We start from the raw sequence: 25,909 nt of genomic DNA on the forward strand, positions 1-25,909 counted from the left end.
GATTACCCTAAATATTTCGCCTTTATTGTGATTTTAACGAACGGCCACATACACAGACGGATATAGATGGACATAGGATTTTACACAAACATGGTCTTCTATTGTGCACTCTAAATAAATAAGTTGAAACGAATACAACAATAAACTGCAAAACAAGAACAACAGAAATAAGCATGAATACCGCCAAATTTGTAGATTGACAATAGCTGCAAGCCAACATTGTTTATCAAAGTTTAGGCTCTTTAAAGAGAAAAGGTATATTAGGTTTTTAAAAATATGCGTTATACGCTAATACTATGGGCCAGCAACGCGGTCCGCGTTAGCTAGTATATAAGTGCAGATTGAATGTTTGCCGAATTATTATTAACTCTATATTAATATGATAGCAATGTGTCCCTGTCAAATGCATATTGGGTTTGTTGTTACACATGCCGTTTAGTTGTGTGAACTTTTGCAAGAGTCGGAGCGAGAATATTAGGCACAAATTTTTTATGTGTTATCCTTTGAAGAGCACAAGATGTTGTCATGATAAGAAAAAAAAATAAATAATGCTATGTCCAAGTAGGTAAATTTCATGTTGTCATCGGCTTCAATTTCCAGTATAAGGACGACACTCTTATTTTTGAATTAAAAGTCAGCAAATTGTTTTAGATTTTAGATTTCAATGGTCACTTCTTCGTTGATGGACCCCAGGCTCCATAAAATCCCCAAATAACCTTATAGGCTCTTACGATTACAAAGGATCCCATATGCTCTAAAAAACCCAAACAGGAATGCATTTTTTTGTAAATGTGTTTTCCATTGTTTACAGAGTAATGATGATTTTTACAGAATCTACGTTTATAATTTGAATCATGTATACAAATGAGGGATGCGAAATCTAAAACAATCACTGAAGGACTTCCAAAATATGTTAGATGAGTTCAATTTCAGTTTGTAGTTCGACTGTAGCAAATGTCCGAGGAGAATGGTTACCTCGCATCAAAGTTCATCAGCTGCCAGCATCATGTTCTATATTGTGAACTTCACGTTGTCATAGACGACAAAATCCATGGATCGACTAAATCCACAAACATCTAATTCTTCTTTGAGCAGGATTTGATAAGTAAATTATGATCAATTCTAGCACACTTCACCAATGGTAAAACTGTTATAAAAAAGGAGAGACGACATTAAGTTTCTCTTCCACATCCCTCATCCCTATCATAACTCCATTGATAGTAGTAGTAGTTATTTTTTTTTTTCTTGGCGACTTATGCATGAAATCGATGAAGATAGGACTCCCATAGGCCCCAGACTATTTAAAATTTAAGCCGCTCTAAGGTCGTAATATGCATTCAATAACGACACGGTTGGTTTCATTAATCAATTCACATTATTTCCCAATGTTAAGGTCAAACAGTGTCAAAACTCAAAAAATTAGGCTTTGGAGTTAGCAATTACTATTTTTTCTTCCAATCTTACTTTTCCTTTTTATTAAATGTTTAAATTTGTATTTTTCTTTACTTGGAGTTTGACTAAAAATTAACCAAAATAGAATATTGAATTTGGCAAGCAATTTAACCTGAGCACTTTAGTATTGATTATATTTACTTTTATCTTGAAATTTGAAGAACTGATAATAATTATAATAATAAACCATAATAATCTTAGCTAGTAAAAAAAATAAGCAATGCAATAGTAATTCGTATTACATAATAAAATTCAGTTAATCGGAAAATCTTTTCGTTATAGAGGAGTAAATTTTCATAAATAGAGCCGATCTTATTTCATCAATGTGGCTGAAGAGATATCGAAATAAGAGAATTAAGAGCAGCTGCAGTTTAATAGTTCTACAATTTCTGTTTATTTTTCTCAAATTCAAAATAATTTCTTGCTAAAAACCAAAGTAAATCTTTAAACAAATATATAAATTAATACAACTAAATAAGTAACAAACAAAACACAAGCAATTAATAAACACTATAGTCCCGAACAAAACGAGAACGAAATTCAATCTTGAAAAAAATTGCTACAATGCACTATGGGGCCGATGGCATGTTTTTGAGGCAAAAAGTTAGTCGTTTGAAAAAAAATGGAATTGTGTTCCCAACACTTTCTAAGCCTAGAAAACAAGATATTGCAATCAGACAAAAACTCAGGACTTTATACAGAGTTGTCAAAGATGCCATATTTTCTTTTCAGAATTTCACTATATTACATTTTAACTTTATCAAACCTTTTATTATTATTGGCGCCAAACTAAATCTGTTTGTAATATATTAACAACAAAAAGTGGAAAACACGTGAAAATAATTTAATTTAAGATTCTCATTAAAAATAACAACTATTGTTAAACGTTGTTGAGGAGCATGGTAGATACTGTGTGTATCACTCTATGTTATCTCTTCGTACTATTAAGGTAATGTTAATGGTCTTTATTTTAATAGTTTTGATTGCGATGCTTTTACATTTCATATAACAGAGGGGAAAATCTATGATAGATAGGTAGGTTTTATATACAGCTGAGCCGGATGTAGGGTATGGTTGTCGTTAGCATGGAGGCGGAGTCTCCGACTACGAGTTGGCCGTCCCGAGTTTAAATACCGGTAGGAGTGAAATCATTTTTTAATATCTGTTTTTATTACTTCTATTTTAACTTAACTTAAATATGGTGAAAACAGCTTTTTTTGTCGGCCCATGTGTTTTTTGGTCTACCAGCGAATTTTTTAAAGTATTATCTATGTTTTCCTAAGCAATTTATTTATTTATTTGGTTTACATAATGATTGAGTGTTTCAGGAGGCCAAAAATAACGTTCTTTGATGACCTCCATAAAAAGGGGATATATGTATTTTAGCACTCTATCTAATTTCGAGGATTATTGGCTGGGTACCTATTAGGTATATATTATTCATCAAAATATAATACGGTGTAGATTAAGCTCTATATCCGTAGTAATTCTCATTCATTGTAGCACTTAGGTTCTCAATTTTGCGTTTGATATCGGAAAAGTGCGAATTCACTTCCTCTGTTGTTATCTTCAATAGATTTACCGTAGCGGCAATTAGAGAGGACTGCAGTTTTGCTGGCTTCTTCAAATCCTTTTGGTTGGCTAATAGATTCTTCAAATTGTTTTCCATAGCTACTCGATCATCGAACTCGAACGAAACCACGAATTTTAACGGAGATCCTCTTTTTCTTTCCGTTTCGTTCGCTTTGGTAATGTTGTTAAATACTCCTCTTTCCATCTGCTCCAAAAATGACTTTTAATTCTTTGTAGTAGCATCCACCTATTAAGACATCCCAAGTTTCCTTCATCGATAGTCGCGGTGATTCTAACATCGGATGGCCAATTATGAAATGTCCAGTTGTTAGAGTGTTTATATATTTTGTACCGCTTCAAGTCCATGTAGCGGCCTCGAATTTAATACTGCCTCAACCTGAGATAACACCGCACTCAACTCCTCGTAAGTCAAATTCGTGTCACAAATTATTCTTTTTAGATGATATTTCATTGACTTTATTGCTGCTACCCGAATTCCTCCAATGTGAGGTGCTGTCATGGATGAAAAGCTATATTATTTTTTCATTCTGCAAAAAGGGGGAAGTTAGGCCCGATGTTATTTTTAACGGCTTCCAAAAAGACTCTGTCACTTCATTTTCCTCTTCTCGCGAAAAATCGCTGACAGCTTCCGAATAAACCGCCTCAGTTATCATGTATACGAACACCGCTACGAAGCCCTTCATGGACTTTACTCCCCTTGTTTTGAAGCACCGTATTTGTAGCTTGATTTCGGACTTAATCTCTAAAGCGCGTACATCTTGCACAGCACATAACGCAAGTTTTTATCCTATTATTAGCTCCATTAATTCAATACTTGCGTCTTAGTATATTTTCCATAAGTCAATTTCCTCCATGCATCGTTTCAATATGAGAATTCAGAATGATATTTTTCGCTAATTTTGACTGTTGGATAATGATTGGGTGCTTTAGGTTATAGGTCATCAAGTCTTCTACTACACGCATTATGCCATTTCGATCCAACTGTTGATGAAAAATGAAGTTATTTTACTTCGATGATCCAAGATCTTCAAATTCCTGTGGCTTGTCAAAGTCTCCGGCGGGACACACCTTGAACCTATATCTGCTGTATTCTCCTTTGACATGACATACCCCCATTTCGCTCGGGCATTCTCTCCAAAATATTCATCACTTTTGTTTTTATGAATTTATCCTAGGACATCATGATATGTCATGATATTCTGTAGTAGTTTAGCTAATAGATGTGTTGCACAAAGTTCCAGCTTTGGAAGTGTCTTACTTAAGGTATACCACTGCTGGATATGCCTTCTCGGAAGCATCTGCCCAAAACCCTCCAAACACCGGAAGCATCTGCAGTTTTGTCTTCCAATATTCCAAACCATTTTGGAATCTTTAAATTTTCTAGTGCAGGCAGACTTTATGTAAACAGCTTCCACTCTCTCTCCAATTTTACCTCCCTCAATACTTTAGAAGAGTTTGATATCAATTTTCTAAAATGAAACCCATAATCCTCCACTTACAGCGATATCTTCTCTTGCACCTACCTGCATTATTTTTTCTATTCGCTCCTGTTAAAAGATCGTCCACGTAGAAATCTTCTTTGATTCTCTGAGCGATTACTTGATTCTAGCACCTATTTTAATTGATATGAACGATCTTACAGCCAGAAATAGTGCTGAAGCGTTGCCATATGTTACCGTAGTAAGTTTATATTGTTGGATAGGCTCTGACGGATTACTCCTCCATAATACATGTTGGTATTCCAGGTTCTCTTTTTTAACTTTAATCTGACGAAACACTTTCTTCACTTCACTATCTCCACTTTGTTACTATGTCAAATATATCTTTTTGAAACCTTGGTCACACGTGAAGTATGTCATTCAGCGACTTACCATTTGGAGTTTTCGATGAAGCATTAAATACCACTCTAACTTGATGCGGCATGTATCCAGCGTTACCGTTTGTCCCATGGATATGAGCTCGTCCATTGTTCTCTCGTATTCTGCCTTTAATACCTCGTTATCTTCTAATCTTTTTTCCAAGTTTATAAACCTCGCCATCGTTCTTTTATATGAAGCTTCTAAATCCATTTCTTCAATTAACGGTAAACGCCTGACAAACCTTTCTATATTGTATCTGCGTGTGGTTTCTTCATATTCAGGGTGAGATAAAAAAATTGCAACACAACCAAACACATTTTAACATTATTTTTTAAAATATTAGAATAAGTTTAGATTTGTTCCAATTGGTCACCTTTGGCACGAATTGTGGCCTTCAAACGGCCAATGAAACCGTCACACGCTGCCCGAATGTTGTTCTGCGGTATTTTGGCCCATTCCCGTGAGCAAATGGATGACTCCCAAATTTGGCAGTTCACCACTTTTGGCCAAGCTAGGAAACTCTTTAGCTCTTTTGAGTCTATTTTCTAAGTTCTTGCACATTTTGGAATTACAATGGCTGTACCCTGAGCTCATTTTTCAATATTTGCCGAATGGAATTTTGCGATATGTTCAGCTTACGAGCCATTTTTCGGCCACTGCAACGCGGGTTTCGATCAAGTCGCTTCTTTACTTCTCGAACCATTTCTGCTAATGTTGCTGTTTTCTTCCGTCCACTTCCTTGAGATCGGGCTATGCTACCAGTATAACGGTAACGAGTAATGTTACGAAACACAAAAGAAACAATATAATGAGCTGTCAATGGAATAATTTTAACAGCTGTCTAACGAGTGGTTTAGATATGATAGCAGGCTGAAATTGGTTACAGTTTTTTCATCTCACCCTGTAACTTAAGACTGTATTCGACTTCTACGGCCGTTTTCGTCTTATATTTCCTCTATTTCCCAGAACCTCCCAATTATTGCTGTTACTGCCGATTTCTTTATGTTCAATTTAGGATTCATTACTATTGTTTCCGATGAAATCCATTCCAACTTGATATCTTATCCCACAATTTGCTCATCGTGGCGAACACCTTCTACCAACATTTGTGAGTAACCGGGCTGTTGAAATTTTGATCTGCTAAATTTACATTTCTGCATTTTGCCACGTCATATTGAAACCTTCTGTCAGATGTGCTGATTCAAGTGCTGGAAGGACTAGTGCTTCTGCCTTAATCTTAATGTTGATCGAAAATCTGGGTTGCAGTTCCAATGCAACTTTTGATTTCGCCACGCCAACTGCAATCTCTCGTAGACCTTGTGACTCTACTTCTGTCTTCTTCCTTGGTAGCTGTAACAGTTGAGCCATGTTCTCTGATATGGATGTAATATGTGATCCAGCGCTTTGAATATTACAAATTCTCCATGCAGTGATTTTATTCGAACTTGGGCCTTTGCTAGCAGAATATTTGTTATTGTATTGGTGTTCATTGCTTTCGTATGCCCTCTTCTCTCTAAATACATGAATGTGATGTGATTCATTCCACACTTCAGGCATTTAATTTCATTGCAAATTTTTTGATCTCTGTTGTGTTTAAGTAGACCTGTGCTGATCTTGCCCAATTGTACCTTTCATTCGAAGATAACGCCGACAATATCGTGTCCGCTCATTTGGATTGGTTCGGTGCAGTGATTTGTGCTAACACTTTAACCAGGTTCGGTTCCTGAAATTGTTTTTGAATCGACTCGTCAATCGACTCGAACCGTGGTTTTGATTCTGTTTGGTTCAGCGTTATGTGCAATCACAATCATATCCATTTTCGCTCACAAACTTCTTATCAAAATTCATTAAGTTAGTCGCTTTGGATAGACTCCAAACAAATTCCCAAATATTCTTAATAAAAATATTTTTAACTAGCTATACCAGTCCGCGTTGCCGACCCAAAGTTTTGGTCTTGAATGCATATTTCTAAAGCTTAATAATTAACCTTTATATGGACGCTACTTTGAAACATTGACATTGAAAAATTTAAGCGAAGTGGTATTCTAATCCCTTAGAAGCTAAGATGCCGAATAAGGGAAAAATCGCTTCAAAAATGTGACCAATACCCTGAAAACAGCTGAAATCAATGAATACCTTCATATAAGGGTTATACCAAAGCATGGTCTCATAAATATAAAATCTCAAATTACCGACATTTGGAGAATTTCAAATGGGATACATCATTTTTCAAATCTCAGTTATCAGTATTATAAAGGTAGAATATATCCGTTTCGTTTAGGTATAATAATACCACTAAAAATTCGTCCTTTTGCATGTTCAATTTTGTTACAATTTCTACCGAATGAACTGTAATTTAACATTTAAAGTTCCGGTATCAACTGTTTACTATTGGTTTCTAATAGGCATAGCCGCAATTTAAAAGTATGTTCAGATCTTATGTGTTTTGATGCTTTGAGAAGTATTTTTTAATCATAATAAAGATTTTTGGTATGACAACCATATAATTATATTATGTATAGAAAATATGCCAAATTTCTCAATTTTTTTCAATAAGAAAAAGGCATTCTGAAACAATTCTACACAAAATTCCATATCAAAATAGAACAGTACATTTTTCTGTTCTGCGTTCTGCGATTTTTTCAAAGGCTTTTCTCAAAATTTTCTTTCCTGAAAACGTTACCACTGTAATTACAAATAACCAAAAGAAAATTTGAGTCAAATCGGTCCAGCCGATCTCAACTGATGTGTTTCTATACTTATCTAAATTTTTTACATATAGATTGGAAGGAATAGGTGTGGCCAGTTCCTCTGACATCTCTGTTTTCAACTAATTCTTACCAACGCACAACAATTGATTTTTATATATATATATAGATAAATTAAAAAGTAGGCGTGGTCAGTTCCTCAGCCCCCAAATAAATACTTAGGGTTGGATGGAAAGTTAACAGTATCTCGTGTAATAATTTTCAAACCGATATCCACATTAAAAGCCTGCACAAGACGAATTATATGAATTATGCTTTTTTCGACACACTGACCTTGTCTACTCAATTGTGCGCTATGTATTTGAAAGACAATGAAAACCAACATCCCCCAATCCCACGGCAGCGGGTTCTACGGATTGACCCGAAACAACAACACTCCAGTTTTGGTCAGCGGCTGCGAACCCAGTGTATACATGTTCGTGTTTGTTTATTTTTCTGTTTTGGGAGCAGCACATCCCGGAATGCTTGCTTCGGATTCTTTTGGTCCGTGCCGGGCTTGAGGAAAACCCCGGACCATGGTTCTGTACGGTTTGCCAAAACACCATCCACCATAGATCAGTCTCGGTACTATGTAATGGATGCAGAGGATGGGTGCATTTTAGGAATTGTTCCGGTTTAACCCGGTTGCGAGACTATAGCGATAGGGACTATGTTGCTTCGTGCTGTACCAACGTAGCCCCCAGTGAGTCCACGACCTCGTCGTCAACTTCCGAGTCGTCGCCGGAGAATGGCACTCCCCCGCAGTCTCCAGAACAGCAACCTTTACCGCAGCACTTAGCGCCACATGCTGCTGTTCCAATTCCGGACAATGCATCATTGTTGCAGTTCAATTGCAACGGACTACGAAGTAAAATTGGTGAGATAGTGGATTTTATAAATCGGAGGAATATTAAGATCGCAGCGGTGCAGGAAACCAAGCTCAATGAAAATTGTAGCTTACAACATTGCAATGGTTACAACGTATTGCGGAAAGATCGCACCAGATGTGGAGGTGGGGGATTAGCGTCCCTGTTACACCATTCTGTTCAATACAGACCTATCTCGCTTGAGGTAGTTTCTAGTGACCCATACATGGAGTGTATGGGGGTAGCAGTCAAGTGTGGTACTGCCGAGGTAGAGGTGCCTAATATAAGCCTACTTTTGGAAGGCAATAACTGCCTGGTACTAGGGGACTTCAATGCCCACCATGAGTTGTGGCATTCCATCCTAGGTAATGACCAGAGCAGATTGACTGCCCCACATTTTGCACTGTAAACGATGCCACCACCCGAATAAGAGGAGAGTGTCACAGTTCGCCAGATTTAACCATTGTGTCACCCGGTCTAATAAATGACGTGACTTGGCAACCCGTCATTTCTCTTGGCTCAGACCATCTCCCGATAATCGTCTCCATCAGCAGATTGCCTGATTTCATAACCTCTGAACGCCGCACTTTCCTTGACCATGGGAAAGCCCACTGGCCCGAGTTCAGAGAGTTCACCAACCTTCGCTTCAGAGAACTGCCCAATCCTTCTGATGTTCGGGTAGCTGAAAGGATTTTCCGGGACATCATCAAAGCTGCAGCCGCTCGCTATATACCTGCTGGTCGAATACCCGAAGTAAGACCAAATTTCCCAGCAGAGGCAGCGGGATTAGCGAATGAGCGTGATGAGCTCCGACATACCAACCCTACTGATCCCAGAGTCAGTGAACTGACAGTGGAAGTCAACCGGTTGGTACAGGAGCATAAGCGGAAAAAGTGGCTAGACCATCTGAAGTGTTGCAACATCGGAACCGATTTGAGTAAACTGTGGGTAACGGTAAAGTCACTCTCGAACCCTGGAAAAAAGGATGATAGGACAGCAGTCACATTTAACGACGTAACTGTGACTGATCCGAAGAGGCTGTTTTAACCGCCAATTTGTCGAGCACCCCGAGAGTGATAGGGCGAGGCGAAGAGTACTACGTCGTATAAGAGCTCTTCCCGCCGAGGATGTACCTCCACAGTTTACGATGGGTGATGTTGCGAATGTCATCCGAAACGCTAAGTCATCTAAAGCGTTGGGCCCGGACGGAATATCAATGGTAATGTTGAAGCAACTGGATACGCCGGGAGTTGAGTATTTAACCAAAGTCCTTAACTTGTCGTTAGCCACCCACATAGTTCCCGAAGCCTGGAAAATGGGCATGGTGGTCCCGCTACTGAAGCCTGGCAAGGATGCCAGCAAAGGCGAATCACACAGGCCAATTTCGCTTTTGTCGCCAGTAGCAAAGACTCTCGAGGCCAGTATCAGAGAAAGCTATTCAGTTGCTAACCATCAACACGGTTTCCGTCCACAACATAGCACTACAACAGCATTGCACGCCATATCCACACATATCAGTCGAGGACTCAACCAGAACAGGCCGTGCCATCGACCTATCAAAGGCCTTTGATACGGTCAACCATGCCACGCTGTTCGAGAACGTTGAGAACACTACCCTCCGGCCAAGTTTGAAACGTTGGATAGTCAACTATATGTGTGGACGCCAGTCGTACGTGGAATTCCGGAATAAGAAGTCCAAGCCTCGTAGAGTGAAAGGTGGGGTGATATCTGCGGAACTGTTTAACCTCTACCTTTCTGGAATTACGCGCCCTCCAGACGGCATCGAGATCGTAACTTATGCGGATGGTTGTACGCTCATGGCGTCGGGTCCTATAGTTGATGACATATGTGTCAGGGTGAATAACTATCTCGCGCGAATGTGCAGGTCGGGGAAAATCTAATACCGACCACGAACTACCCCAAGATTCTTGGGGTCACGTTCGATAGCATGTTTAAGTCTTCCACGCAAGCCACAGCTATTTGCGATAAAATGAAAAGTAGCAACAAGGTCCTCAAGGCGCTAGCCGGCAGCACTTGGGGTGTGGAAAAGGAAACCTTGTTGACCTCCTATAAAGCAATAGGTCGGTCTGTGGTTAGCTATGCGGCTCCAGTGTCGTCGGCGAATACAAGTGCAACGCAGTGGAAAAGTATTCAGACCTACCAGAATGCCGCCCTGAGAACTGCAACAGAGTCCCTCCTCATGACTCCTGTGGACCATTTACATGAGGACACGAAGGTTCTTCCCTTACGTCAGCATAATCATATGCTTTCGTTGCAGTACCTGCTTGGGTGTTATCGTGGGAGTCACCCTAACCACCATATGGTGGATAGAACTCCCCCACCCAAGCGTGTCAGGAAGGACCTGCATGATCTAGAGAGAGATATCCAGCGATATAAGAGAGAGCCCCTAGATTATGAAGCCTATCAAGCGGGTCTGAATAGCATTCATACTGATGCAGTCGCAGAGGTAGTTAATAATTACAGTAAGAATGCCATACTCGGAGTCCACCCCCCATCCATTGCAGCTGAAGAACATCGGCTGCCTAGGCAAACCAGGGTAGTTTTGGGAGGATCTATGGCTACAGCCCATAAAGGTAGCATAATTCCTAAAACTGGACATTGAGGATGAACCGGATTAGTCGGAAAAACAAAGGAACATCTTAAAACTGCTACAACAACAACATCCCCCATATTGATTCATGTTTGCCATTGTCTGACTCGAATATTTGCATGGTGTTCTCCATAAATGCAGGGTGTCAACGATGACATCGAACCGTTTCATCGTCAAATTGTGTGTCATTTTGTGCTTAAATTGAGAGTGTGTGTGTGTTACTTTCGACGGTGAGGGTGTTTTTTGGAGTGTGCTGTAATTTTGAAGTAACAAACACCGCGTAAATATAAAATTGAGTTCAATAGCAAAATGTACATAGACTGAACAATCCCAATTTATTGGTGATTATCATAAAATATTGGTCATAAAAAAGAGACAAATAATGTTTGCCTATTTTCTATCTACATATTGTGTTCTTTTAGAATTAATGTGTGTGAGCACGGATTTGACTCTCATTCAATAACAGAATATGCACATAATTGAACAATGGAAGTATATAGTGTTGTTATGTGAATTACAGTAGCACTCATTCTCATTTACACCTCACTACCGGAGGCAAACATTTATGAAATTATAATCAAAATAAGAAAATTTTTCAGGGGATTATTGCTTTTTAATAAGGATTAACATTTTAGATTGTTTCGTCAATAACCACGAAATGTGAAAATTTTGTGTGGACCAATTAGAAGTACCTTTAATATTTTAGTATTTGCCAAGAAATTCTTCATTACAAAAAAATTATTTTTTCACATATCGGAAAAGCCGGTAGCGATTGCGCTTTGCCTTCTTCATCGTGTGTGTCTTTTTCGTTGGCAATTGTTTCATAATTGTTGTTGTTTTTTTGATATAACATTTTTGTATGACACACTATTCAACATTCCCTTTTATTGGTCATTACATGTTATGACGATGGGTTTGAGTGTGACCGACATGACGAGACATCGAGCATTTGGTTGGATGTCACGTACTGTTATGCGTTTGATCAAAAAGAGCAAAACATGACGAGCGTTTTCTCTCAATGTCCAGCCGTTTTCAACTGATTCCATTACCAACGAACAACAATTGATTTTTATAGATATGATTTTTACTGTATGTTGTAAGGAATTAATACAAAATAATAACACACAAATTCCTAATATTGAAGACACAAATTGGTGATGCGTTCCGAACAATTTTTTAAGTAGAAATACAGTTTTTGGTTCGGTTCAAGTTTTTTAGACAATAATTTGGTTCACGGTTTGGTTGATTTATAGAAAAAGCGGTCCGGTTCGAAACCGGTTTGCAGCGCTTATATAAACAGATTTTGTAAGTGGTTTGATTCTATAGGTACATTTCGTACATTTTCGTCCACTCATTTCGCAACATGTATTTTGATATTTCAATGAGTTACTAGTTTTGAAAACATCTACTAAAAACTATGAAAAATACTGCTATTAATTGCACTGATAATTCGTGGGGTGAATTTAAAGACAGCTTAGTCGAAATGGAATATCAAGAATATATACCATTTGAGTACGAATATTTCGTGGTTAAACAAATGAATAGCAATAATTAATATACTCTGTTGTATGAAGGGTATAGAAGTGCGCTGGGTTAAGACTACCACCTCAGACGATGCCCTCCTATCGAAGTAGGAATTCAAAATTTTATTCCAATCAATTGGAGAACTTCGATCTTTACCGCACTAATAATTGACTCTACATGGAAAATTTTCAATGTCAATCATAGTAGGAGTAAGACAAATGTCAATTTACCTTCAATATTGTGCCTTTGCAATGATTATTAGATCGACCTCAGTTGGAAGTAATTTTTAAAGCAAATATAGGTCTTTAAAACTGATATGTTGTATGTTTTTAACCATCATATCAAAATAATGATGAGTTTCACAGATACTTACATGTTTTTGGAATGTCCGTGTTATCTAAATAATCGCAATTATCCTTCCGAAATGATGAAGTTGGCGAATCTCCACATGATGACTCAAGGGTTGGCTGTAAGTCGGGGAAAAAAGTAACGCAAATAAAGTTATACACATAGCTAAGGGATAAAACTAGCAAATACATTAAAACAAGCAAATACATTGTAACATTTTTCATCTTGGCGAAATCTGTCATTTTAGAATCTTTGCTAAAACGTTATTGACCACTATATTTGTGGTTTTTAGTTAGTTGCGACTACAAATTGATTGGGGCAAACACTTTATTCAAAAATGTTATGTGTTATGTAATGTAATAATGTTATGTAATGTGTTAAATTATATCATGGTAAAATACAACTTGCATATTAAAAACGAGCACAAATGAAAACAACTCGTTGCATATAATTTTGAACGATTCTGGCGGGAAGGGGCATAGCATCAGGGCATTCATGTATTTTTACGAAGCTGTTCTACCCCCTAATTGTACCATGAAATTATATGACAGTATTTGTTAATTTCTTGCATGTTATCCAGAAAACTGTATACCTTTTGTTTCTAGTTTATTGTGTCGGATTAATAGTTACAGTACAGTACCCACTGCGACAAATATTTTTTAAGAAACCCAAATCTGAAACAGTGTTGCAGATTCAAAATAAAGAAATTCCAATCTGCAACAATGTCACAGATCAAAACAGTCAACCAAGTTAAATACAAACAAAGAAATCTAAAACTGCAACAATTTATAAAGTTTATAACAAAACTAAAGACCAATCCAGAATGGTCAAAATGCAAGCAAAGCATATTGACCATTGATATGAAATAAGATTCTAGCTAAAAGTTAGTCTTAAGTATTTGTTCATGGAATAAAGTTCAAATCCGGAATCACTGGCATTTTATTTATCACTGACGCAGTCGGTAGGATACGATATCAGTATCGGTATTAATTGATTCCAAAAACAAAATTGAACAAATACACTATACCGGATTCTAAAAAAAGTGAACTTGAAGTTTCATTTTATAATTAATTCGGATAACGAAGTGAATCTTTAATAATGAATGTAAACGTGAAAGAAAATATACCGGATTCTAAAAAAACAGATGTAAACGTAAAGTTTCATTTAATTTAGAATTCGGACAACGAAGTGATTTCTTAATGATTAATATAAACGTGAACTTAAGAACCCAACAGAGCGATTCCTATGATATCAATATAAACGTGAAGTTTATTTGACAAAGAATTGCATGAAAACTTATTAGTGATCGCTTTATCCAAACGGTATAATAGAAGCATCAACGCCATACCACGCAATACAACCCCAAGAAAGATAACCACTCACCCAGACAACAACAAAGCTCGTAATCAACACAGAAGGAGTGATAGAAATCTTGCCCCGAAGAAAGCGAGGAAACGATCTATTGGGAGTAGGTTATATGGTTTTATTTAAATATAGTTATTATTTAAAGAGGGTAATAAACAATGTTGTGTGATTTAGGAAAAAATAATTAAACAAAAGAATATTGTGAACCATGGCTCAAAATAGAGTAACAATCGACCCCATAAAATACATGTCCAAATTACCATTTTCTGATGGCAGCTTTTAAAATCTACATACATTTATAGACCTTGTGGATAGGTTAACTTCAATATTGGACACATACGACGATGTATCCAAGAGTATATTTTTGGATATAATAAAGTCAAAGCTAGTTGGTCAAGCCAAAGACGTCAGTGACATTAATAATCATTTGCCGTCATGGACAACACTTAAGACAGTGCTAACAAATAATTTTGGAGATAGATTATCAATAGAGCAACTTTACGATCAAATGCGGTCACTTAAGTTAAAAACGAAATCAAAAAACTTTTTTGATGATGATATCAGTCGGCTCAATATGAAGAGCCGCATCCTATATCAAAATCAGGTAGTTTATGATGCTATCATAACCGCCAATAAAAGAACTGCATTAGACATGTTTAAAAATAAGCTTATAGAACCAATGCATTCCATAATCATTTGCCGGAATTCGGCAAATATCGAGGATGCTATGAAAATTCTATATGATACCAATTATGCCTATTACAACCCAAACCCAGATAAAACTTCAAATAAAAAGTTTAACAAAAATCAAGGAAAAAATTTTACTAAAAACCATAATTCGAGCCCAGGCCGAAATAATCATACTAATAGTAAATTTTATCAAAATGCAAACCAACATCGGAATGATAATAGGGATCATCCTATTACAAACCAATCGGATAATGACAGACCAATTCCGATGGAGGTGGAAAATTTTCAACGGGACAGTTCAACAGACTGGTCCACATAATGATAGGAAAATGTAAATTCTTATTAGACACAGGTGCAACGAATTCCTTAGCCAAGAATTGTAAAATTAAAAAATCCAATAACAATGAATGCATTGAACAACGAACACACAGTCATCAAAAAGGCGATTGTTAACGCTTTCAGTGAATTTGGACTTTCAGGTGAAACTTTTGAATTTTTTATATATAACTTTAACACATGAAGGTCTAATAGGTAATGACATTTTACGAAAGCAAAAAGCGGTCATAGATTTTGAAAGTAATTACATGATTTTAAATGGGAAAAGAATTCCATTATTTTCTGAAGAACGAAGGTCGTATTGAATATATTTCCGGGGGAACACATCTACAGAAATCCAACATGTTCTTATAACTCAAATATTCTAATAAATAATGTAATAAAAATCCTAAGGATATAACAATCAAGTAGACTCCTAATTGATTTCCATGTAGTATTTCCAGATAATGAAAAGTTATCCTTTACTCATGAAATAAGGCATAATAAAATTACTATAATCCCAATAAGGAGCAAAATATACAGATACCCCTACATTCACAAGGAGGAGATACAAAGACAAATTACAGAAATGTTGCAAAACGGTATTATTGCACCGAGCATTAGTCCTTACAACGGTCCCGTTTGGGTGGTACCTAAGAAACCAGACTCGTCTGGAATAAAAATTTTGACTCGTAATTGATTATAGGAAATTAAACGATAAAACGGTGGATGACAATTACCCAATTCCGAATATAACTGATATTCTAGACAAATTAGGGAAATCCAATTATTTTTCTATTATTGATCTTAAAAGTGGATTCCATCAAATAGAGGTTGAAAAGAACGTTGAAAGAAAAGTGGATTCCATCAAATAGAGGTTGAAAAGAACGATAGACCTAAGACTGCATTTTCAGTCGACAATGGTCAATGAATTTAATAGAATGCCATTCGAATTGAAAAATACACCGAGCTCTTTTCAACGATTGGTTGATAACATTCTTAGAGAGAATGTATCGAAAAAAGAATGTATGGTGTACATGGATGACATTATAATTTTCTCGAATGGTTTAGAGGAACACATTAAAAATTTGAAATCAGTATTGCTAAAATTGAGAAATGCAAGACTCAAAGTGCAATTAGACAAATGTGAATCTCTAAGAAAAGTTGTAGAATCCCTTGGTCATATTGTAAATGAGAAAGGAGTTTTTCCTAACAAAAAGAAGGTTGAAATAATAAAAAACATACCAATTCCTAAAACAGAGAAAAATATAAAATTATTTTTAGGAATGACCGGTTACTACCGGAGATTCTAACAAAATGACGCTCATATAGCAAAACCGATGACACAATGTTTGAAAAAGGTTTCCAGCATTAATATTACAAACCCAGATTATATTACCGCATTTAATGAATTGAGAAAGTTAACTGAAACCCCGATACTTATATATCCAGATTTTAATATACCATTTGAAATAACGATAGATGCTAGGAGGAGTTCTGCCTCAGAACGACAAGCCCATAGCATACATATCCAGAACACTAAACGAGCACGAAATTAATTATTCAACCATAGAGAAAGAATGCTTAGGAATTCTGTGGTGCCTTAAACAATTTAGACTTTATGTCTACGTAAGGAAGATTAAATTGTTTACAGATCACAAACCCTTTGTCTGGTTGAACAATTTTAAAGACTTCGATAACGATTTTGTTAAAACCATTATTTCAAATCATTTTTATGAAGGTAAACACAACGTTATTTACTTGACAGATGAATTATTTGAGATTTTCGAAAATGTTCACCGATAATTTTATAAGAACTAAACATAACCAGATGTTTAAATAAATTAATTGAGGTGATAAAAGAGGAAAATCTACATAATATAATATCGGCAGAACATTCCAGAAATAATCATAGAGGTATAGACGAACACTTTGCCCATATAAAAAGCACATACTACTATCCAAATAAAAAAAAAAATATAAATGAATTCATAAATAATGGTGAGATTTGCAATTTAGCTTAATATGAAAGAAAGCCTCAGTCAACACCATACATGATTTCAGAAACTCCAAAAGTGCCCAAAGAAATAATTCATATGGATGTATTTTACTCTATCAATAAATCCCTTTTTATCACAATGATAGATAAGTTCACGAAGATTGCCCTTATTACTAAAATAAAGAACAGATCAGACCCCGAATTCAGGAAGGCTATTTTGAGATACATCAGTACGTACGGATATATAAAAAAGATTATAACTGATAATGAACTGGGAATGAAATCAAAGGGAATGAATAAATTTTTGAAGGACAAAAATATTGAAATCCATTTTACATCAAGCTTAAATCATAACAGTAACAGTGATGTTGAAAGACTCCATAATACCATAAATGAACATCTAAGAATCTTAAAATATACTATGAGACATATTCCAATTGAAGAACAAATGATTCAAATTAATGGTTATTATAACGAAACTATACATAGCACTACCAATATGAAACCTATTGATTTTGTGAATGGTAAAATAAATGAGAAGGAATATAATGAAATACACGAAAAACTCGTAAAGAAGAAAGAACTTAAAATCACAAAATTAAATGAGAGTAGAACTAATGACATACCCATCGAGGATGGCATTAATTATATCAAGGAGACACGAGGAGGAAAAAATTATCTTAAATTTTGGAAGGTAGAAGGAACTAAGGTTGACGAAAATCATTTAAAAGACGAAAATTCCAATCATATATATTACAAAACACATGTAAAGAAGAGGAAAAGATTTCAAAATCCTGATTGTATCGTATTTCCAACTCAGCAAACTTCTAGAAGAGGAAACGTATTAGATTAGAATATAGAAAATCGACAGGGATATATTAAGAGTAATATAAACAATCTTATCCTCGACACTCAGATAAAAGATAACTTCCATTATATGAAAATCGTATTTCAGATTCATAATGATATAAATTCTTTATTACATTTCATTGATACCATAGAGGACGTCATTTTGACGAGCAGATTAGACATATTAACAAGAAATATACTGACAGACAAAGAGAATGATTAAGTTAGGTCAACGAACGAGTTTAGAGAAATAAAATTAGCTTCCTTAATTTTTGGAAATGACATTATTTTGACGCTCTTAATACCACGTTTCAGTACTCAAATTTTTGAAAACTATGTTTTGGAGCCATTGGTGAATGAAAAGAATGAAAGTTTATTTTTAACAAGTAATGAAATACATTTAGATAATAAGAGAAACATCTATATGACATCCCCTAAGGATAACAAAGTTAACAAGTAAAAAAGCTGTAAGTTCGGCCGGGCCGAACTTTTAATACCCTCCACCATTTGGTACAAATTTAGCAATTTCCAAAAAAAAAAAAAAAAAAAAAAAAACGTTAAAAATTCTGTCAAAATCTGAATGCCTATACGACGACGTAGACCTGCATAGGCAACTTTTGTCATAAGTTATTACAATATTTAAATGCGAAACTTGAATGCGAAACAGTTTATAATGTAGCTAAAATCATCAAAATACCGAATATAGGGGGTACCGTTATATGGGGGCTATACGAAGACGTGGACTCGCACAGAAAATTTTCTGTCTCAGGCGGTAGTATCCATTTCGAACTTCAAACATTAAATTTGAAAAAATGCCTGTAAATAATGTCGCTAAAATCATCAAAATACCGAATAGATGGAGGTACCGTTATATGGGGCTATACGAAGACGTGGACTTGCACAGACAATTATCTGGCGTGGGCTGAAGTATCCATTACGAACTTCACATGCGAAATTTGAAACAATCCCGGTGAATAATGTCGTTAAATTCATCAAAATACCGAATATCAGGGGGTACCGTTATATGGGGGCTATATGAAGACGTGGACCTACATGGCTCATTTTCTGTATTATGCTGCAGTATCTATTATTCTGCCTACTGGCAAAATATACATGTGTGCAAAATTTTAGCCTGCACAGATAAATTTCTGTCTTAGGCTGTAGTATCCATTACGAACTTCAAATGCCAAATTTGAAACAATTCCGGTGAATAATGTCGCTAAAATCATCAAAATGCCGAATATCGGGAGGTACCGTTATATGCGGGCTATATGATAACTTGGACCTACATGGCCCATTTACGAACTTAACCTGCCTACTGGCAAAATATACATGTAAGCAAAGATTTAGCCTTCTATCTCAATTTGGCTAAATCGTCTTAGAATTTTATGCTGATCAAGAATATATATACTTTGTTGGGTCTAGCATGAGTATTTCGAGGAGATACAAACGGAATGACAAAATTAATAATTGTATGGTGGAGGGTATACAAATCTTGTAGTTATTAATGGTAAATGTATCAAAGATATCTTTAATACAGCAATAATACAAAACTGTTCAAAAATTAAGGAAGAACCTGAAGAAATTATAAAAGAACTTGGATTTGGTCTTTTAATTGTAAAAAACTTAAAAAGAAAACAAATCATTCAAAATTGCAGTGATTTCCCAATATTAATAAAGGGAGCTAAAATTATTAAATTTGAAAACTGTTCAGTCAATCTTAGCAATCAATTATTTATAAATCAAAATGAAATTTTCATAGATCATTATATAAGTCCCGGATACTTAAAACGAATCGAAAGTGACAATTATACCGAGGCATTAACTTTACATTTTATAAATATGAAAATTGTGATTTTAATTGGTTCCATTCTACTACTCGCAAAATATTTAATAAAGTATGTGATAATGAACAACAAAAATGTTCCGAGGACGGAAGCATTGACAAACGATGTGGGAGTTACAGTACCCACATCTGCAGTACCCACAGTTACAATACCCACTGTGACAAATACTTTTTAAAAAACCCAAATCTGAAACTGTGTTGCAGATTCAAAATAAAGAAATTCCAATATGCAACAATGTCACAGATCAAAACAGTCACCCAAGTTGAATACAAACAAAGAAATCTAAACCTGCAACAATGTTGCAGAACAAAGAATAAAGTTTATAACAAAACTAAAGACCAATCCAGAATAGTCAAAATGCAAGCTAAGCGTTTTGACCATGGATATGAAATAAGTTTCTAGCTATAAGTAAGTCTTAAGTATTTGTTCATGGAATGAAGTTCAAAACCGGAATCACTGGCATTTTATTTATCACTATTAATGCAATCAAATAAATTGGTTGAATAAAGAGTATTGCGATCAATTTAAAAGTATGCATATATTCAGAAAAAATCCCATTGTCAGAGAATGTGTTTCCTAACCAATTTTGCCAGTCGTAACTATTTACAAATCAACCTACTAACACATTATATTTGCAAGGGTCTGCGTCTTCGAATAGTCCCGAAATTGTTTCAAATTACGTATGTGGAGATCTTAATGAGTACTACAGCCTACGACAAACAATTACATAATATGTATGTATTACGTCTTCGTATAGCCCCCAATTTAGGTCTCGATAATTTAATCACCTTAAATTCTCCGATTTCGCCAAATCCTCCTCCTAATAGTAATAAACCAGTTTCTCATGATAATCGTAAAGACTCGGATGTTACTACCAACGCTACAACCTCAATCTCGAATTGTACGACTTCCAAAAGAGCATTTTCTAACCCACCTGCAATTGTGGTGCAAGTTCCTCCAAACCCTTCGGCTGCTGTAAATGTTGATGATCCATCAACTTCTAATCAGCTCGTTGTTGTTGCACGTCGCAAAACAGTTTTTATATCCAGCCTTCATCCTGAAACTTCTGTCGTTAATATCCGTAATTATATGAAATCTAAGTTACGTGACGTAAGCGATAATGATTTAAACATCTTTAAATTTAACTCGTCCCAGGAGCGCGACATTTCGTCGTTTAAAATAACAGTTCCTAATAGACTTTTTAACACTGTTGTTAGTAGTTCGTTTTGGCCCGATGATATATTGGTAAAAGAATTTGTTTTTAGAGAACGCTCCATGGTAGATAAGCCTGTAAACATCGTAACTGCGCCAAAAAAACTAAATGACGTCTGTCCGATTCTTTATCAAAATGTAAGAGGATTAAACACTTAGCTTAGAGATGTTTTCCTTAAAAGTTTCTTTTCTGAATATAAAATAATTGCTTTCACTGAAACGTGGTTAAAACCTGATGTCCTGGACACTGAGTTATTCTCTGATAATTATCAAGTCTACAGAAAAGATAGATAATCGAAAAAAGGTGGTGGAGTTCTAATAGCAGTTCATAACTCGATTCCTTCAGAAATTATTGATGTCTCAGCGGATCCTAATATCGAATTTATCTACGCAAAATTAAATATCATTGGTAATACAATTTTCTTAACTTGTTCATATATTTCACCTAATTCTGAACTTGAAATTGATCTTAACCATGCAGATTTATTTGCAAAGGTGTCTTCGTTGCTTACAGATAATTCTGCATTAATTTATTTAGGGGATTTTAACCTTCCTTGGGTATCTTGGACCTCAGGTGACAATATTCTAGATTACATACCTCTGACTTACCCAACAGGTTTTGATAACTTTTGGTATAAGATATTTGAGTAAACCATGTATTTAATGTTAAAGACAGGCTGTTAGACTTAATTTTTTCGTCTTCATTGAATATTTCGATTTCTAGATGCTCTCCCTATGTACTCCCTGAAGACAGTTATCACCCTACACTTTCGATAAACCTCGAATTAAGAAACGCTTCTCTGAATTCTAAATCTGTTAATGCTTCTATTGATAGGCGTAACTTTGGAAAAACAAACCTTATTAAACTGCGCTCTATTTTATCTAACACTGTATGGCATCTAAGTGATGACATTGACCTATGTGTCTCAAAATTTTATGAGCAACTTGATTTTGCATTATCTAGCTCGGTTAGGTTAGGTTAAAGGACGCGCAATTGCCATATGGCAACCGCTCCACTCGGAGACCTATAGGTCCATTGTGTAGCTCGGTACCTATAGCTCGGTACCTATAGCAAAAAAAATTTAGATCAGGGTCCTGCTTGGTTTACCCCTTCACTGAGACGTTTACGTAATTTAAAAAGCAGATTATTCAAAAAATTTAAAATGTCGAATACTGCACTGAACTATTCAAAGTATTCTTCCGCAAGGAGTAGATACAACTCTGAAAACTGCAAATGTTATTCCCAATATTTAATAAAAATGAAAATAAACCTGCTACATAAACCCAAAAACTTTTTTAAATTTGTAAATTCCAAAAGGAAGGCACATAAATTTCCCAGTAGTATGAAACTTGCCAGTAGTGAATCTTCTGACAACTTAGTGATTTCTAATTTATTTGCTGAGTTTTTTCAATCTTCTTATACCCGGAATACTTTTAATGGTTCTTATAGCTATAATATTGAGAAATTAAATCATTTTCCCCGTATTATCCTGACAGATGACGAAGTTTTCTATGGGTTAAGAACACTACGCTCCTCATTCTCTCCAGGGCCTGACGGCGTTCCAACGTACATTTTAAAATCTTGCGCTAGTGAAATTTCTGTACCTCTCACTAAAATGTTGAATTTCTTCCTATCTAAAGGATATTTCCCATGCTTTTGGCGATCGAGTTTTGTTATTCCCCTGCATAAATCAGGAAATAGGAGTGTCATCAGTAATTATAGGTGTATCGCTAAATTAAGCGCCATTCCTAAACTCTTCGAACTTTTGGTATCACTAAGAATATTACACTACATAAAAAGCATAATTTCACCTTGTCAACACGGTTTCATGAAAGGTAGATCTTCAATTACTAATCTATTAGAATTTGTTTGTCAAGTTCAAAAAGGTTTTGTGAATAAGCAACAGACTGACGTTATTTACACTGATTTTAGCAAAGCTTTTGATACGGTAGTTCATAAGCTCTTGCTTCAAAAACTAGACTTAATGGGTTTCCCAACATCACTTTTAAACTGGATATCCTCCTACTTACATAATCGTACACAAAGAGTTATTTTTAATGATGTCTCTTCGAAGAATATCATTGTTTCATCAGGTGTACCCCAGGGAAGTCACTTGGGCCCATTACTGTTTGTTATTTACCTATATGACCTTCCAAACGTAGTTTGTTTTTCCAAAATTTTAATGTACGCTGATGATGTGAAGCTTTTTCTTCACACAAATTCACTTATTGATCAAATCTCTTTACAATATGATTTATACTCGTAAACTGGTGTAGTACAAATGGTATGACCCTTAATCTAAAAAAATTCAAAAAGTTGTCTTTCTTTCGATCCCGACCTTTATTATCTAATTACTTTATTGCCTCCAACAAATTGGATAATGGTGATTCGTTCGTTGACTTGGGCGTAATATTAGATCCTAAGCTTCGGTTTCATTTGCATATTGATTCTTGCGTTAACAAAGCGAAATCATCAAGCGCTGGTCTAAAGAGTTTGATGATCCTTACGTAACTAAAAGGTTATTTGTTAGCTTAGTGCGTCCAGTATTAGAATATGGCTGTATATTGTGGAGTCCATTTTATAAATTTTACTCTGATAAAATTGAATCAGTACAAATTCAGTTTTTAATTTTCGCTTTACGTGGTTTAAACTGGAACGTTTCCGAACCTCTTCCTCCTTATGAGAGTCGGTTATTGTTAATTGACCTTCCATCACTTGACAGAAGACGTTTTATGTTAAGAGCACTATTTATCATTAAATTAGTACGCGGTCTCATTGATTCTCCATTTCTTATAGGTGAAATATATCATAATGTTCCTTCTCGCAAGACTCGTAATTTCGAACCCTTAAAATTATCGTTTGCGAGAACTAACTATGAGCTTAACAACCCTATGAGGTCACTTTGTGTTATTTATAACAGTTTATTTAACATTATTTGCTTAAGTAATCCATTAAATACAATAAAGAACTATATTCTACATATGTAATATTGTTTGTTTAATGAGTATTCGTTAATTGTTTCATGTCTTTGTCTTAATTCTCCAAACTCATTTTACGGCATCTTATCTACATCTCCCCAAGCGGAACTAGTAGAACTCGCCTTTGAGTAATAGTTGTAAACAGTAGATTGAAATTCTGTTATAAATTACTAAGCTGCTTGATCATCTGGCACTTGATCTACATTTCCCTTTGCGGTACAGTAGACACAGCCAATGAGCAGCGATTTTTAAAATCTGAACCTTGTTAACTTTGTTAACTAATCTGTGTGTGTCTGTTATTTTTGTTATTTTATTTACTGGCTGATGAAGTTTCTGTAGCCGGTGCGAAACCATTGCTAACCCACCTTAGTCCGGACTTTGGTGTGTACGCGCTCTCTGCGTATAGGGAGGTGGCCCCCTCGGTCGGCAGGGGCGGGTGTGAGAGGCGTGGGAACGAAAAAAAAAAAAAAAACTTTTCAAATTTCGTACTTGAAGATATTAATGTGTACTATAACTTACTACGGAAAATTGTCTATGCAGATCCACGTCTTCCTATAGCCCACATATAAAGGTACTTATCTGGCATTTTTATGATATTAGCGACATTATTCACCAGAATTGTTTCATGTATCTTATTTGAAGATCTTAATGGGTACTGCAGCCGATGACAAAAAAATACAAATGAGGTTTTATTTGAGCGCTGTTTTTCGAAATTTTCCAAATGGTTGAGAGTATTAAAAGTTCGGCCCGGCCGCATTTGGGGTTTTTACTTGTTTTATTTAAAAAATACTCTTTAGTTCTTAATTTTTTTTTTAATTTTTATAAAAAACAAGTAAAAAAGCAGGTCGGCCGGGCCGAACCTTGAATACCCTCCACCATTTGGAACGAAAATTCTTTTAAAATCTTTAAAATATCTAATATAGGAAGGTGCCGATATATAGGGGGGATATACGATATTGTGGACCTATAAAGACAAATCTATGTCTGCGTGTAAAGTACTCACAAGGAACTCCGTGTGTGGATTTTCAGACAATACGATTGGAAAATGTGGCTAAAATCATCAAAATACCGAATATCGCGGGGTATCGTTATATGGGATCTATACGTTATCGTTAACCTATATAGAGAATTCTCTGTCGGGGGGTAAAATACTGAATATCGGGAGGTACCGTTATATGGGGGATATACGATATCGTGGACCTGTATAGACAATTCTCTCTCAGTGGGTGAAGTACTCACAAGAAACTACTTGTGTTAATTTTAAGACAATTCCATTGAAAAGCGTGGCTAACATCATCAAAATACCGAATTTCGGTGATACAGTTATATGGGGGATATACGATATCGTGGACCTATGTAGACAATTCTTTTTGAGGAGGTAAAATGCCCACAAGGGACTCCTTTTGTGGAATTTCAGACAATTCCATTGAAAAATGTGGCTAAAATCATCAACATACCAAATATCGGGGGTACCGTTATATGGGGGCTATACGATATTGTGGACATATATAGATAATTCTCTGCCGAGCTATAAAGCACCCACAAGGAACTCCTTGTGTAGATTTTCAGACAATTCCGTTTAAAAATGCGGGTAAAATCATCAAAATACCGAATATCGGGGGGTACCGTTATATGGGGGCTATACGATATCGT

At 35.7% G+C, this 25,909-nt stretch overlaps 1 protein-coding gene across 3 annotated transcripts in view; it reads right to left on the reverse strand.

Moving 5' to 3' along the window:
- LOC101889831 (disco-interacting protein 2) overlaps nucleotides 1–25,909 on the reverse strand; it is a 436,327-nt gene that overhangs the window by 229,709 nt on the left and 180,709 nt on the right. For all 3 annotated transcript variants that reach the window (XM_059131489.1, XM_059131488.1, XM_059131490.1), the window contains exon 6: nucleotides 13,026–13,119. In XM_059131489.1, the coding sequence (XP_058987472.1) occupies nucleotides 13,026–13,119 (94 nt within the window). The remainder of the gene's footprint in view (nucleotides 1–13,025; nucleotides 13,120–25,909) is intronic.

This window comes from Musca domestica, unplaced genomic scaffold (assembly GCF_030504385.1).
Source record: "Musca domestica strain aabys unplaced genomic scaffold, Musca_domestica.polishedcontigs.V.1.1 9, whole genome shotgun sequence".
Taxonomy (NCBI): domain Eukaryota; kingdom Metazoa; phylum Arthropoda; class Insecta; order Diptera; family Muscidae; genus Musca; species Musca domestica.